This window comes from Apteryx mantelli, chromosome 42 (assembly GCF_036417845.1).
Source record: "Apteryx mantelli isolate bAptMan1 chromosome 42, bAptMan1.hap1, whole genome shotgun sequence".
Classification (NCBI taxonomy): Eukaryota; Metazoa; Chordata; class Aves; order Apterygiformes; family Apterygidae; genus Apteryx; species Apteryx mantelli.
The window spans coordinates 32,027-47,223 of NC_090019.1; the positions used below are offsets into that span (position 1 = coordinate 32,027).

At 64.2% G+C, this 15,197-nt stretch overlaps 1 protein-coding gene across 1 annotated transcript in view; it reads left to right on the forward strand.

The window, feature by feature from the left end:
* The first annotated feature begins 3,051 nt into the window (after positions 1–3,051).
* UBA1 (ubiquitin like modifier activating enzyme 1) overlaps positions 3,052–15,197 on the forward strand; it is a 56,462-nt gene continuing 44,316 nt past the window's right edge. Inside the window, 7 exon segments of the mRNA XM_067315117.1 lie at positions 3,052–3,125; positions 6,939–7,058; positions 8,631–8,689; positions 8,946–9,114; positions 11,070–11,204; positions 14,257–14,363; positions 14,529–14,619. Coding sequence (XP_067171218.1) covers positions 6,939–7,058; positions 8,631–8,689; positions 8,946–9,114; positions 11,070–11,204; positions 14,257–14,363; positions 14,529–14,619 — 681 coding nt within the window. The 5' untranslated portion in view covers positions 3,052–3,125.

The window sequence follows — 15,197 nt, forward strand, 5'->3', positions numbered from 1 at the left end:
GCTCGGAAACACGCTTGGTCTCCTGAGTCCGTTTCTTTGGGGGGGGGGTGAAGCCCCGGACGCCTGGGCCCCTTTTGGGGGGGTTTCCGGACGCCTGGGCCCCTTGTGGGGGGGTTTCCGGACACCTGGGCCCCTTTTGGGGGGGGTTTCCGGACGCCTGGGCCCTTTTTGGGGGGGGTTCCCGGACGCCTGGGCCCCTTGTAGGGGGTCACCCGGACGCCTGGGCCCTTTTTGGGGGGGGTCACCCGGACGCCTGGGCCCTTTTTTGGGGGTCTCCCGGACGCCTGGGCCCCTTTGGGTGAAAGCCGCCTCCGCCCCTTCCCGGCGTCCCCCGCGGCGCGGACTACAACCCCCAGCGGCCCCCGCGGCGCGGCGCGCGGTGACGTCACCGGAGCCGCTTCTTCCCCCCGCCCCGGGCGCCCGCCGGGTCCTAGAGCCGCCGGCGGGGCCGCCCCGACCCCCCGCAGCCCCTTACGGCCCCTTATAGGCTCCTATAGTCCCCTATAGCCCCCCCCCGGCCACTGCAGTCCTCCCAGACCCCCCCCAGCCCCTATAGCCCCCTATAGGCCCTGCAACCCGTTAACCCTATAGGTCTCCATAGCGCCTATAGCCCCCCCCAGCTCCTATAGGTCCTGCAGCCCCATAACCTTATAGGTCTCTATAGCCCCTATAGGCCCCCACAGCCCCTGTAGGTCCTGCAGCCCCATAACCTTATAGGTCCCCATGGCCCCTATAGGCCCCTACAGCCCCTATAGGCCTTGCAGCCCCATAACCCTATAGGTTTCCATAGACCCTATAGGCCCCCACAGCTGCTATAGACACTTTATATAGGCTTGCATATAGGTTTCCATAGGTTTTATGGCCCCAACAGCCCCTGTAGTCCCCTATAGGCCCCGCAACTCCATAACCTTATAGGTCTCTATAGTCCTTATAGGCCCCCACAGCCCCTGTAGGTCTTGCAGCCCCATAACCCTATAGGTCCCCATAGACTCTATAGGCTTTCATAGGTTCTATAGGACCCCACAGCCCTTATAGAACCTTTATATAGGTCTATATATAGATCTCTATAGGTCTTATGGCCCCAACAGTCCCTGTAGTTCTCTATAGGCCCTGCAGCCCCATAACTCTATAGGTCTCCACAGCCCCTATAGGCCCTCACAGCCCCCAGCCCCAGGCAGAGCTCTCATGGCCCCTATAGACCCCACAGCTATAGGAACCTCCGCAGTCTCTGTAGTTCCTATAGCTCCCTATAGACTCCCACGTTCCCATTGCTTTTATAGGTCCAACTCCCCCCCCCGTAGGCTCTATGGGCCCCCCCAGCCCCTATAGCCCCCCCCCAGCCCCTATGGGCCCCCCAGTCTGCTTTGCTCCCCTAGGGAGCTATAGGGTTCGTGGCCCTAGAGCTCTCGCTGCCTGCAGTTTCCATAGGCCCCAGGGCCCCTATGGGCCCTATAATGCCCAGAGTCCCCATTGCCCCCACAGTCCCTATAGCTCCCCATAGTCTTATAGCTTCTATGAGCTTCTATAGCATCTATAGATCATATAATGCCTTGGGGTTTGTAGGTATTTGGGGCCCCCCCATGCCCCTATGTGGGCCCCTATGGCCCCCATACCCCCTATAGGGCCCTATAACCCCCCCTCCTGTAGCCCCTGAAGCCCCCAGAGCCCCTAGGGACAGCTATGGCCACCAGAGCCCTTATAGGCCCCTATGGGCCCTATAGGCCCCATAGCTTTTATGGCCCCCATAGATCTCTATAGCTCTCTATAACCCCCACAGCCCCTATAGCTTGTATAGGTTCCCATGGACCCCATAGGCCTCTATAGGTTCCACACCCCCCACAGCCCCTATAGCCCCCACAGCCCCTATAGCCCCCACTGGCCTCTATAGGCCCCCCACAGGCCCCTAAAGCCCCACCAGCCCCTATAGCTCCCACAGCCCCTATAGGCCTCTATAGGCTCCACAGCCTCCATAGGCCCTATAGGCCCCCCACAGGCCCCTATAGCTCCTATAGCCCCCCCACCAGCCCCTATAGCTGCCACAGCCCCTAGAGGCCCCCATAGGCCTCTATAGCCTCCACAGGTCCCATAGGCCCCCCCACAGGCCCCTATAGCTCCCACAGCTCCTATATAGGCCTCTATAGGTTCCCACAGCCCCCACAAGCCCTATAGGTCCCTCCACAGGCCCCTATAGCCCTGCTGGTTCCTATAGCCCCCATAGGCCTCTATAGCTCCCACAGGCCCCTATAGGTCCCATGGGCCTCTATAGGCTCCACAGTCCCCATAGGCCCTATAGATCCCCCCACAAGCCCCTATAGCTCCCACAGCCCCTATAGGCCCCCATAGGCCTCTATAGGCCCCCCACAGGCCCCTAAAGCTCTGCCAGCCCCTATAGCTCCCACAGCCCCTATAGGCTCCACAGCCCCCATAAGCCCTATAGATCCCCCACAGGCCCCTATAGCTCCCACAGCCCCTATAGACCCCCATAGGCCTCTATAGCCTCCACAGGTCCCATAGGCCCCTATAGCTCCCACAGGCCCCTATAGCTCCCATAGGCCTCTATAGGCTCCACAGCCCCCCTAGGCCCTATAGGCCCCCCCCACAGGCCCCTATAGGCCCCCCCACAGGCCCCTATAGCTCCCGCCGGCCGCGTGGCCCCTCCGGGCCCCCGTAGCGCCTCCCCCCCTCCCTCCCCCGGGGCCGCCATGTGCGCGCGCGGGAAGGGGAGCGCGGTGCTGCGTCACGAGGCCCCGCCCCCCTCTCCCCGCGCATGCCCAGTGAGGGGGGGCGGGGCCTCCCCATCCGGGCCCCGCCGCGGCGCGCGCCGCTCCCCCCCCTCCCCTCCCCGGCAACATCCGGGCACTCGGGCGGCCGGGGAGGGGAGGGAGGGAGGGAGGAGGAGGGGGGCGTGTCCCGCGGCGGCGGCGGCCAATGGGGGCGCGGGCGCCGCGGGGCGTCGGCCAATGGGGAGGCGGCGGGGGGGCGGGGCGCGGCGGGCGGGGAGGGAGGGGGGGAAGGAGGGAGGGGGAAGGGCGGTTTTGTTCCGGCCCCGCCGCCGCCGCCATCTTGTCGCGGAGGAGCCGAGCGGAGCGGGCGGGACCCGGCGGCGGGCCTGGACAGCCTCATTGGTACGGGCAACACCGGCGCCCCGCGACCCCTTTTCCACCCCTTCTCCGGTACCGGCAACCTCTCTCCGGTACCGGGAACCCCCCTCCGGTACCGGGAACCTTCCTCCGGTACCCGCATCCCCCGCCCGGTACCGACCCCCCCCCTCGGCGGGGCCCCGTGTCACCCTTCCCCCCCCCGGGATCCCCCCCTGTACCGGGAACCCCCTGGGGATCCTTCTTCGCTATCGGGATCCCTTTCCGGTACCGGGATCCCCCTTTCCGGTACCGGGATTCTTTTCCGGTACCGGGATCCCCCCCCCGGGACTGGGGACCCCCCCCCCGGGACTGGGATCCCTCTCGGGACCCGCTTGCCGGTACCGGCATCCTCCCCCCCTCCCCCATCCCGGGATCCCTGGGGACCCCCCCCCTCCGCCAGTACCGGGAAAGCCCCGCCCCCCAACCGGGAAAGCCCCGCCCCCGCGGGAAAGCCCCGCCCCCGACCGGCGATGGGGTCCCCGGACGCGGGCGGCGCCGGTGACACCTGAGGTCCCTCTGCGGCGGCACCTCGTGTCGCCCGGCATCCGCCCGGTGTCACCCTACGTCCGCCCGGTGTCACCCTACCCCCCCCAGTGTCACCCTGTGTCTGCCTGGTGTCACCTGGTGTCACCTTACCTGCCCCGGTGTCACCCTGTACCTGACTGGTGGCACCCAGTGTCACTCTACATCCGCCTGGTGTCACCTGGTGTCACCCTGCATCCGCTCGGTGTCACCTGGTGTCACCCTACCTCCCCCCGGTGTCACCTTGGTGTCACCTGGTGTCACTCTGTATCTGCCTGGTGTCACCCGGTGTCACCCTGCATCCATCCGGTGTCACCTGGTGCCACCTTGCATCCGCCTGGTGTTACCCTACCCCCTCCCAGTGTCGCCCTGCATCTGCCCAGTGTCACCTGGTGTCACCCTACCTGCCACAGTGTCACCCTGTATCTGACCGGTGGCACTCAGTGTCACCCTGCCTCCGCTTGGTGTCACTTGGTGTCACCCTGCATCCGCTTGGTGTCACCTGGTGTCACCCTACCTCCCCCCGGTGTCCCTTTGGTGTCACCCGGTGTCACCCTACATCCACCCGGTGTCACCTGGTGTCACCTTGCGTCCACCCAGTGTCACCCTACCCCCCCCAGTGTCACCCTACATCCGCCTGGTGTCACCCAGTGTCACCCTGCATCTGCCCGGTGTCACCTGGTGTCACCCTGCATCCACCCGGTGTCACCCTATCCCCCCCAGTGTCACCCTGTGTCTGCCCGGTGTCACCTGGTGTCACCTTATCTGTCCTGGTGTCACCCTGTACCTGACCGATGTCACCTGGTGTCACCCTGCATCTGCTCGGTGTCACCTGATGTCACCCTATCTCCCCCCGGTGTCCCCTTGGTGTCACCTGGTGTCATCCTACATCTGCCTGGTGTCACCCGGTGTCACCCTGCATCCGCCCGGTGTCACTTGGTGTCACCTTGCATCCACCCGGTGTCACCCTACCCCCCCAGTGTCACCCTGCATCTGCCTGGTGTCACCTGGTGTCACCCTGCATCCGCTCGGTGGCACCTGGTGTCACCTGGTGTCACCCTACCTCCTCCCGGTGTCCCCTTGGTGTCACCCAGTGTCACCCTACATCCATCTGGTGTCACCCAGTGTCACCCTGCATCCACCTGGTGTTACCCTATTCCCTCCCAGTGTCACCCTGCATCTGCCTGGTGTCACCTGGTGTCACCCGACCTGCCCTGGTGTCACCCTGTACCTGACCAGTGGCACCCAGTGGCACCCTACCTCCAGCTGGTGTCACCTGGTGTCACCCTGCATCTGCTCGGTAGCACCTGGTGTCACCTTACCTCCCCCTGGTGTCGCCCTGCATCCACCTGGTGTCACCTGGTGTCACCCTACCTCCCCCCGGTGTCCCCTTGGTATCACCCAGTGTCACCCTGCATCCGCCCAGTGTCACCTGGTGTCTTCCTACATCCCCCTGGTGTCATCGTGCATCCGTCCGGTGTCACCCGGTGTCACCCTACTTCCACTGGTGTCACCTGGTGTCTCCCCAGTGTCACCCTACGTTCCCCTGGTGTCTTCTTGGTGTCACCCTACTTCCCCCAGTGTCACCCAGTGTGTCCCCAGTGTCTTCTGGTGTCACTCTACGTCTCCTTGGTGTCACCTGGGGTCACCCTGCATCCTGCTGGTGTCACCCAGTGTCCCCCAGGTGTCACCTGGTGTCACCCTACATCCCCCCAGGGTCATTTGGTGTCTCCTTGGTGTGTCCTGGTGTCACCTGGTGCCACTCTACATCCTGCTGGTGCTTCCCTGGTGTCCCCTGGTGTCACCTAGTGTCCCCTCAGTGTCACCTGGTGTCACCCTGCATCCCCCCACTGCCACCTGCTGCCTCCCCGCTGTGCCCTGATGTCACCTGGTGCTACCCTACATCCCCTTGGTGTCGCCTGGTGTTTCCTCAGTGTCCCCTGGTGTCACCCTGCGTCCGCTTGGTGTCACCTGGTGTCTCCCCGGTGTGGCCTTGTGTCACCCTGCATCCCGTAGCATCGCTGGGTGTCCCCCAGGTGTCGCCTGATGTCACTCTACATCCCCCGGGTGTTACCTAGTGTCATCCCAGTGTCACCTAGTGTGTTCCAGGTGTCACCCTGCGTCCCCTTGGTGTCACTTGGTGATACCCTACAGCTCCTTGATGTCACTTGGTGTCACCTGGTGTCACCCAGTATCCCCCTAGTGTCACCCAGTGTCCCCCAGGTGTCACCGGGTGTCGCCCTGCACCCCCCCCCAGTGTCACCGGGTGTGTCCACGGTGTCACTTGGTGTCATGCAATGTCCCCCCGGTGGCACCTGGTGGCACTTAATGCCCACTGGCGTCACCCCGCCTACCCCCGGTGTCACCCGGTGTCCCCCCCGTGGCACTGGGTGTCACCGTGCATCCCCTGCTGTCAGCTGGTACCTCCCTGGTGTCACCCTTTATCGCCTGGGTGTCACCCCACGTCACCCTGCATCCCCCCGGTGTCACCCTACCTCCCCCACGTGTCACCTGGTGTCTCCCAGCTGCCATCCTTTATCCCCTGGGTGTCACCGGTGTCACTCAGTGTCACCCTGGTTGTCACTTCACATCCCTTGGTTGTCACCCGGCGTCCCTGAGATGTCACCAGTGTAACCCTACGTTCCCCTGCTGTCACCCAATGTCCCCTGGGTGTCACCCCCCCCCATACCCCCCCTGTCTCACCCGGTGTCTCGCAGGTGTCACCCTTCATTGTCTGGATGTCGCCGGTGTCACCCACTGTCTCACTGGTGTCACCCTACAGCCCCCGGGTGTCACCCCATGTCCCCCCCAGTGTCACCTGGTGTCCTCCAGTGTCACCGTCCGTCTCTCCAGGCCGCTCTACTTCCCCTCGGTGTCACCTGGTGTCACCCAGTGCCACCTTCTGCCCCCCTGATGTTATTGCTGTCACCCAATGCTGTTCCTGTTGTCACTTTGTGTCTCCTGTAATGTCACCTATTCCCCTTCCCGGCACTGTGTCACCCCTGGGAGCTCCCTGTTGGGTCCCCGTGTCCTCTTGGTGCCACCCCCTGTCCCTTCCGGTGTCACCCATCACCCCAGTGCCACCCCCGTCCCTTCCGGTGTCACCCCAGTGTCACCCCATGTCCCTTCTGGGGTCACTCATTAGCCCAGTGTCACCCGGTGCCACCCCGTGTCCCCTCCACCATCACCCACTGCCCACCGGTGTCACCCAGGGCCCCGCCATGTCCCCCCCCGGGGTCCCCGGTGTCACCTGGTGCCACCCCTGTCCCCCCGCAGATGTCCAGCTCCCCGCTGTCGAAGAAGCGCCGCGTGTCCGGGTCTGAGCCGCCGACGGGCTCCAACCGCGCCGCCGTCCCCAGCGTCCCGCCCGCGTCACCCAGCGCCACCCCCGCCAACGTGAGTGTCGCCCACGGGGGGGGGGGAGGGCCGTCACCCCCCCAGGGTCCCCCGGCAACAGGAGTGTCACTCGCTGTCACTTGCTTGTTATCCGGTGTCGCCTTGCGCTGCCCCCAATGATGGGAGCGTCACCCAGTGTCACCCGCTTGCCGCTCGGTGTCACCTGGTGCCACCCTACACTTCCCCCAATGAAGGGAGCTTTGCCTGGTGTCACCCGCTTGCCGCTTAGTGTCACCCAGTGTCACCCCGCAGCACCCCTGGCAAACAGCAGTGTCACCCGGTTGTTACCCGGTGTCACCCTACGCTGCCTCCAATGAAGGGAGCGCCACCCAGTGTCACCCGCTTGCCACTTGGTGTCCCCTGGTGTCACCCCACAGCACCCCTGGCAACGGGAGCATCACCCGGTGTCACCTGTTTGCTGCTCGGTGTCACCTGGTGTCACCATACGCTGCCCCCAATGAAGGGAGCATTGCTTGCTGTCACCCATTTGCTGCTCAGTGTCACCTGGTGTCACTCTGCGCCACCCCTGGCAACAGGAGCATCACCCGGTGTCACCTCGTTGTTACTTGGCGTCACCCTACGCTGCCCCCAATGAAGGGAGTGTTGCCCACTGTCACCCGCTTGCCACTTGGTGTCAGCTGGTGTCACCATACAGCACCCCTGGTAATGGGAGTGTCACCTGGTGTCACCCACTTGTCACCTGGTATCACCTTGTGCTGCCCCCAATGAAGAGAGAGCATCATCCGGTGTCACCCGCTTGTTGCCTGGTGTCACCCTATGCTGCCCCCAACAATGGGAGCGTCACCCGGTGTCACCCGCTTGCTGCTTGGCATCACCCCCGCGCCACCCCTGGCAATGGGAGCGTCACCCGGTGTCACCCGCTTGTTACCTGGCGTCACCATATGCTGCCCCCAACGAAGGAAGTGTCTCCCAGTGTCACCCGTTGGCTGTTTGGTGTCACCCTGCACCGCTCCTGATAATGGGAGTGTCAGCCAGTGTCACCCATTTGTCACCCGGTGTTATTCTCCAGGGTGCCACAGGCCCCAGCTGCCTACTGCGTTGTGCCCCATGTCGCCTCCGTCAACGGGAGCGTCACCCGGTCGTCACCCGGTGTCAGCCATTGTCACCCGGTGCTAGCCAGTGTCACTTGTGCCACCCCCCTGGGTGTCCCTGTGGCGCTGTGGCCACCCCGGCAATGGGAGCGTCACCGACTGTCACCTGGTTGTCACCCGGTGTCGCCCCTGGGTGTTTCTGGTCCCCCCCCCGTGCCGCCCCCACTGCTGGGAGCGTCACCCGCTTGTCACCGTGTGACCGCCGGCCGTCACCTGGTGGCGCACGGTGTTGCTTGTGTCACTTCCCCACGTGCTGCCTGCAAACAGGAGTATCACCTGGCAGCCGCTTGTTGTCACCCGGTGTCAGTCGTTCCTCTAGGTGTTCCTGGGGTGCCGCCCCCCATCCCCCGGTGCCCTGCTCCCTGCCAGCATGAGCGTCACCCGGTGTCACCTGGTGATGCCTGTTGTCACCTGGTGATGCCTGTTGTCACCCACTGACCCCTGTTTCTCTTCCCTACAGGGCATGGCGAAGAACGGGGGCGAAGCCGAGATCGATGAGGGTCTCTACTCCCGCCAGCTGTGAGTCACCCGGACGCCTGGGCCCCTCGGGACGGGGTTGGGGGGGGGAACGACACCCGGACGCCTGGGCCCCTCCGGGGGGAGTTTCGGCCCCATGGGGGTGGGGGGGGGTCACATCGCCAGACGCCTGGGCCCCTTCGGGGTGTTTTGGGGAGGGAGAAGGGGGGGAGATGGATGGGGGGGGGTCGCGCCACGGCCCCCCCCCGGACGCCTGGGCCCCTCCCGGACATCTGGGCCCCCCCGTCGCCGGCGGCAGGTACGTGCTGGGGCACGAGGCGATGAAGCGGATGCAGACGTCGGACGTGCTGGTGTCGGGGCTGCGGGGCCTCGGCGTGGAGATCGCCAAGAACCTGGTGCTGGGGGGGGTCAAGTCGGTGACGCTGCACGACCCCCAACCCGCCGCCTGGGGCGACCTCGCCTCCCAGGTGAGCCCCCCGCCCGGCCGGGGGGGGGAAAAACACCCGACCGGGGGGGAAAACACCCGGCTGGGGGGGAAAACACCCAGCCGGGGGGGAAAAACGCTTATCTGGGGGGGGAAACGTCTGTTTGGGGGGGAAAACACCCAGTTGGGGGGGAAAAATGCTCAGTTGTGGGGGGGAAATGTCTAGCCAAGGGGGGGAAAATGTCCGGCTGGGGGGAAAAATGCCTGGCTGGGGGGAAAAATGCCCAGTCAGGGGGAAAAATGTCCAGCCGGGGGGGGGGAAATGTTTGTCTGGGGGGGAAAACGCCTGTCTGGGGGGGAAAATGCTCAGCCGAGAGAGAAAACGCCTGTCCCGGGGGGGAAAAACGCCTGGCCGGGGGAGGAAATGTCTGTTTGGGGGGGAAAAATGCCCTTCTGGGGGGGGGGAAATGCCCAGCCAGGGGGAAAAACTCCCGGCCGGGGGGGAAAATGTCCATCCGGGGGGAAAACGCCCGTCTGGGGGAGAAAAAACGCCTGGCTGGGGGGGGAGAAATGTCCGGTGGTGGGGAAAACGCCCTTCAGGGGGGAAAAACACATATCTGGGGGGGAAAATGCTTAGCCGGGGGGGGAAACGCCCAGCCAGGGGGGAAAACGCCCTTTTGGGGGGAAAAAACACCTGGCCAGGGGAGAAAAACACCCGGCCGGGAGAGAAAAACGTTTATCTGGGGGGGAAAACGCCCGGCTGGGGGGGAAAAACACCTGGCTGGGGAGGGAAAACGCCCAGCGGGGGGGGAAAAACGCCCAGCCGGGGGGAAAATGCTTGTCTGGGTGGGAAAAACGCTTATCGGGGGGGAGGGAATGTCTGTTTGGGGGGAAAAAATGCCCTTCTGGGGGGAAAAATGCCCAGCCAGGGGGGAAAACGCCCATCCAGGGGCCAAAACGCCCGTTGGGGGGGTGGAAATGCCCATCTAGAAGGGAAAACACCTATCTGGGGGGCAAAAACACCCGCTTGAACCTGAAAACACCTATCCCGAGGGCTAAAGGACCTGCTTGGGGGGTAGAAACACCAGTTGGGGGGGGTGAAAACACCCATCTTGGTGGGGGGAACCCTGTGTGGGGGCCAAAACACCCGCCCAGGAGTAAAAACACCCATTTGGGGGTAAAAACGCCCACCCGGTGGACAAAACACCCGCCCGCAGGGGATAAAAATACCTGTCTGGACCTGAAAACACCCATCTGCGGGTTAAAAACACCGGTTTAGGGAGCCAAAACACCCGCTCGGGGGTGAAAATATCCACTTGGTGAAAAAATCTGGCTGGGGGTGAAAAAATTTTTTGGGGGGGAGCGAGATCACCTGCACGGGGGGTTAAAACACCCACCCGCCGGGTGAAACGTCTGCCCGGGGGGTAAAAACACCCTTTTGGGGGTGAAAAAACCTGCCCAGGGAGCAAAAACACCCACCTAGCGGTGAAAACACCCCCCTCAGGGAGTGAAACACCCGCAGAAGAAGTAAAAACACCTGCTTGGGCAGAGGGAATGAAAACACCCATCCGGGGGTGAAACCACCCATTTGGGGAGGCAAAAACACCCACCCGGGGGGTGAAAACACCCACCTGGGGGGTGAAAACACCCGCTGGGGAGGCAAAGTTGCTGCCTGAGGGGGCAAAAAGACCCATCTAGGGGTGAAAACACCTGTTCAAGGGGGTGAAAACAGTCGCAGGGAGAGGGGGGGAACAGCCGCATAGGGGGGAACACCCATCGGGGGGGCAGAAACACCCGTTGGGGAGGAGAAAACAGTCGCCCGGGGGGTGACAACTTCCAGGGGTGGGAAACACCCCCGGGGAGGGCGAAAACACCCACGTAGGGGGTGAAAACACCCACGTGGGGGGTGAAAACACCTGTTGGGGGGGTGAAAACACCCGCGTGGGGGGCCAAACCCCCCCGCGGCGACTGACGTCAGGCGTCGGGGTGCCGGCACAGTTCTACCTGCGGGAGGAAGACGTGGGCAGGGGCCGGGCAGAGGCAACGCTGCCGCGACTCGCCGAGCTCAACTCCTACGTGGCCGTCAGCAGCACGGACCAACCCCTCTCCGAGGCCCTGCTCGCCCCCTTCCAGGTACAGCCGCCCCCCCGCCGCCTGTAGCCTCCCCCCCGCCGCCTGTAGGTGCCCTGCCCACGCTGCCTGCTTGACTGGCGGCTGGTTGTTGCTGCCTGGGCGGGCGGGCGGACGTGGCCCTGGGGGGGTGGGTGGGGGGAGCTGGTTGGGGTGTGCGCGGGCCGGGTGTGCGCCCCGGCGGTGGTTGCGTGCGGGTGGTTGTGGTGCACGTGTGCTTGTGCACTGCCTGTTTGCGTGACTTGTGTGTTTGGGTCCTGCCTGTTTCTGGGTCCTGCCTGTTTCTGGGTCCTGCCTGTTTCTGGGCTCACCTGTTGCCTGTTTCTGGGTCCTGCCTGTTTGTGCATCTTGCCTGTTTGTGTGTCCTGCCTGTTTTTGGGTCCACCTGTTTTTGGGTCCACCTGTTTCTGGGTCCACCTGTTTCTGGGTCCTGCCTGTTTTGGGGTCCTGTCTGTTTCTGGATTTGCCTGTTTGTGCGTCCTGCTTGTGCCTGGGTTCCGCCTGTTTCTGGGTGAGCCTGTTTGTCCCGCCCACGTGTCTGCCTGTTGCCAAATCCATCTGTTCCCCTGTGCGCCTGTCCCTGTGTTGCATTTCTCTGTTAAGTTGTTCTTGAGTTTGGCTGTTGTTGCATCTGCTTGTGTCCAGTGTGTGATTGTTTTATCCATTTCTACGTTTGTTACTGTGCTTGTGTGTCCCCCACGTCCGCCTGTTGCCGCGTCCGCTTGTGCCTGTGCTGTGTTTGCCCCTGCGTTTACCTCTTCCTGCATTTGCTTGTGGCTGTGTTTGGTTGTGCCCCGTGCGCGACCGCCTCACGCGCTCATGGGTCCGCCTGTCCTCGCGTCCGCCTGTCCTCGCGTCCGCTTGTTCTTGCGTTATGGTTTTTTCCTTATCTGTTTCTGTGTTTGTCTGTTGTTGTGTGTGTGGCTGTGTTGCATGTTGTTAGCTCGGGCATTCCTGAGTTTGGTTGTTCTGGTGTCCGGCTGTTGTTGCATGCGGTTGTCTTTGTGCTTTTCAGTGATTGCGGTGCCTTTGTATTTAGTTGTTTCTGTGTTCGCTTGTTGCTGCATCCGGTTGTACCGTGCGCGTTATCGGCTCCCGCGTTTCCCCCGTTTGCCTGTTCCTGCAGCCGCCTGTCCCCACGTCGCGCTCGTCCCCCCCTCCCGCCTCGCCGCTCCTGGCGTTTGGGTGTGCGTCCGCCTGTACCTCCGGCTGTGTCCCCCCCCCACACACACACAAGGGCCGTCTGTGCTGCGGCCGCCTGTGCGCCCCAGTGGTTGTATGGCAGCGGGCAGTCGGGGGCGGTCGCTTGTGCCCCGCGTGTCCCCGTGCTCCGCCTGTTGTTGCGGTTGTCCCCTGCGGCCGCCTGTCTGCATAACACCGTGTTGGTGGCACGAGTGAGGCGTGTGGAAGCGTGTGCAACGCGTGTGCGACCCACGGGGGTCCCCTGCCTGCGCTCTGGGGGCCCAGGCGTGTGCGACGCATGTGCGACCCCGTTTCCCCCTCTCATGGCGGAGACGTGCAGGCAGCAGCAGGCAGCATCGCCTGGACGCGTGTGCAGCCCGTGCAGACACGTGTGCGAGGCGTGTAGAGGCGTGTTGAAGCGTGTTCAATGCGTGTGCGACACGTGTGCGACCCCATTTCCCCCTCTCGCGGCGGAGACGCGTAGGCAGCAGCGGGCAGCATCACCCAGACACGTGCGCAGCCCGTGCGGACACATGTACAACCCATGTGCGAGGCGTGTCAAGGCGTGCGGAAGCGCGTTCGATGCGTGTGCGACCCTATTTTCCCCCTCAAACGACGGAGACGCGCAGGCAGCAGCAGGCAGCAGCAGGCAGCATCGCCTGGACGCATGCGTAGCCCGTGCGAACGCGTGCGCGAGGCGTGTGGAAGCATGTGCAAACATGTTTGACGCGTGTCTGACCCTGTTTTCCTCTCTCGCGGCGGAGATGTGCAGGCAGCAGTGGGCAGCATTGTCTGGATGCGTGTGCAAACCAAGCAGACGCATGTGTGAGGCGTGTGGAAGCGTGTTTGATGCGTGTGCGACCCCGTTTCCCCTTCTCGTGGCGGAAAAGTGCAGGCAGTAGCAGGCAGCATCGCCCGGACGCGTGCGCAGCCCGTGCGGACGCGTGCGCGGGGCATGTTGAGGCGTGTGCAATGCGTGTGGAAGCGTGTTTGATGCGTGTGCAACACGTGTGCGACCCCGTTTCCCTTTCAAAAGGTGGAAATGCGCAGGCAGCAGCGGGCAGCATCGCCCGGACACGCGCACAGCCCGTGCGGACACGTGCGCGAGGCGTGTCAAGGCGTGTGGAGGCATGTGTGAGGCGTGTGGAAGCGTGTTCGATGCGTGTGCGACCCCGTTTCCCCTCTCGCGGCGGAGACGTGCAGGCAGCAGCAGGCAGCATCACCTGGACGCACGTGTAGCCTGTGCGGACACATGTGCAAGGCATGTGGAAGCGTGCGCGAGGCGTGTGGAAGCGTGTTTGATGCGTCTGCGACCCCATTCACTCCTCAAACAGCGCAGACGCGCAGGCAGCAGCAGGCAGCATTGCCCGGACACGCGTGCAGCCCATGCAGACGCGTGTGCAAGGCATGTCAAGGCGTGTGGAAGCGTGTTTGATGCGTGTGTGACCCCGTTTCCCTCTCTCATGGTGGAGACGTGCAGGCAGCAGCAGGCAGCAGCACCCAGACACATGTGCAGCCCGTGCGGACACATGTGTGAGGCGTGTTAAAGCATGTTTGATGCATGTAGAAGCGTGTTCGATGCATGTGCGACCCCGTTTTCCCCCTCAAACGGCGGAGACGCGCAGGCAGCAGCAGGCAGCATCACCTGGACGCATGTGTAGCCTGTGCGGACACATGTGCAAGGCATGTGCAAGCGTGTTCGATGCATGTGGAAGCGTGTTCGATGCATGTGCGAATCCATTTCCCCCTCAAACGGCAGAGACGCGCAGGCAGCAGTGGGCAGCACCGCCCGGACGCGCGCGCAGCCCGTGCGGGCGCGTGCGCGAGGCGTGCGCGAGGCGTGTGCGAGGCGTGTTGGCCGCGTGTGCCGCAGGTGGTGGTGCTGACCAACTCGCCGCTGGAGGAGCAGCTCTGGGTGGGCGACTTCTGCCACAGCCGCGGCATCAAGCTGGTGGTGGCCGACACGCGGGGCCTCTTCGGGTGAGCCGGACGCCTGGGCCCCTTTTTGGGGGGGTTCCCGGACGCCTGGGCCCTTCGTGGGGGGGTTCCCGGACGCCTGGGCCCCTCACGCATGTGTTCGGGGGGGGGGCATCGCCCGGACGCCTGGGCCCCCTGACGCCTCCTCCCCTCCCCCCCCCTTTGCAGGCAGCTGTTCTGCGACTTCGGGGACGACATGGTGGTGACGGACACCAACGGGGAGCAGCCGCTCAGCGCCATGGTCTCCATGGTGACCAAGGTACCGGACGCCTGGGCCCCTTTCGTGGGGGGGGGTTCCCGGACGCCTGGGCCCCTCGTGGGCAGGTTCCCGGATGCCTGGGTCCCTTCATGGGTGGGTTTTGGCGTCTTCCCGGACGCCTGGGCCCTTCTGTGGGCAGGTTTTGGGGGTTCCCCGGACGCCTGGGCCCCTCATAGGTGGGTTTTGGTGTCTCCCCGGACGCCTGGGCCCCTTGCAGGCAGGTTCCCGGACGCCTGGGCCCCTCGCGGGCAGGTTCCCGGACGCCTGGGCCCCTTTGTGGGCAGGTTTTGGGGGTTCCCCGGACGCCTGGGCCCCTCATAGGTGGGTTTTGGTGTCTCCCCGGACGCCTGGGCCCCTTGCAGGCAGGTTCCCGGACGCCTGGGCCCCTCGCGGGCAGGTTCCCGGACGCCTGGGCCCTTTTGTGGGCAGGTTTTGGTGGCTCCCCGGACGCCTGGGCCCCTTTGTGGGCAGGTTTTGGTGCTTCTCCGGACGCCTGGGTCCTTCATAGATGGGTTTTGGTGTCTCCTCGGACGCCTGGGCCCCTTGCAGGCAGGTTCCCGGACGCCTGGGCCCCTCAC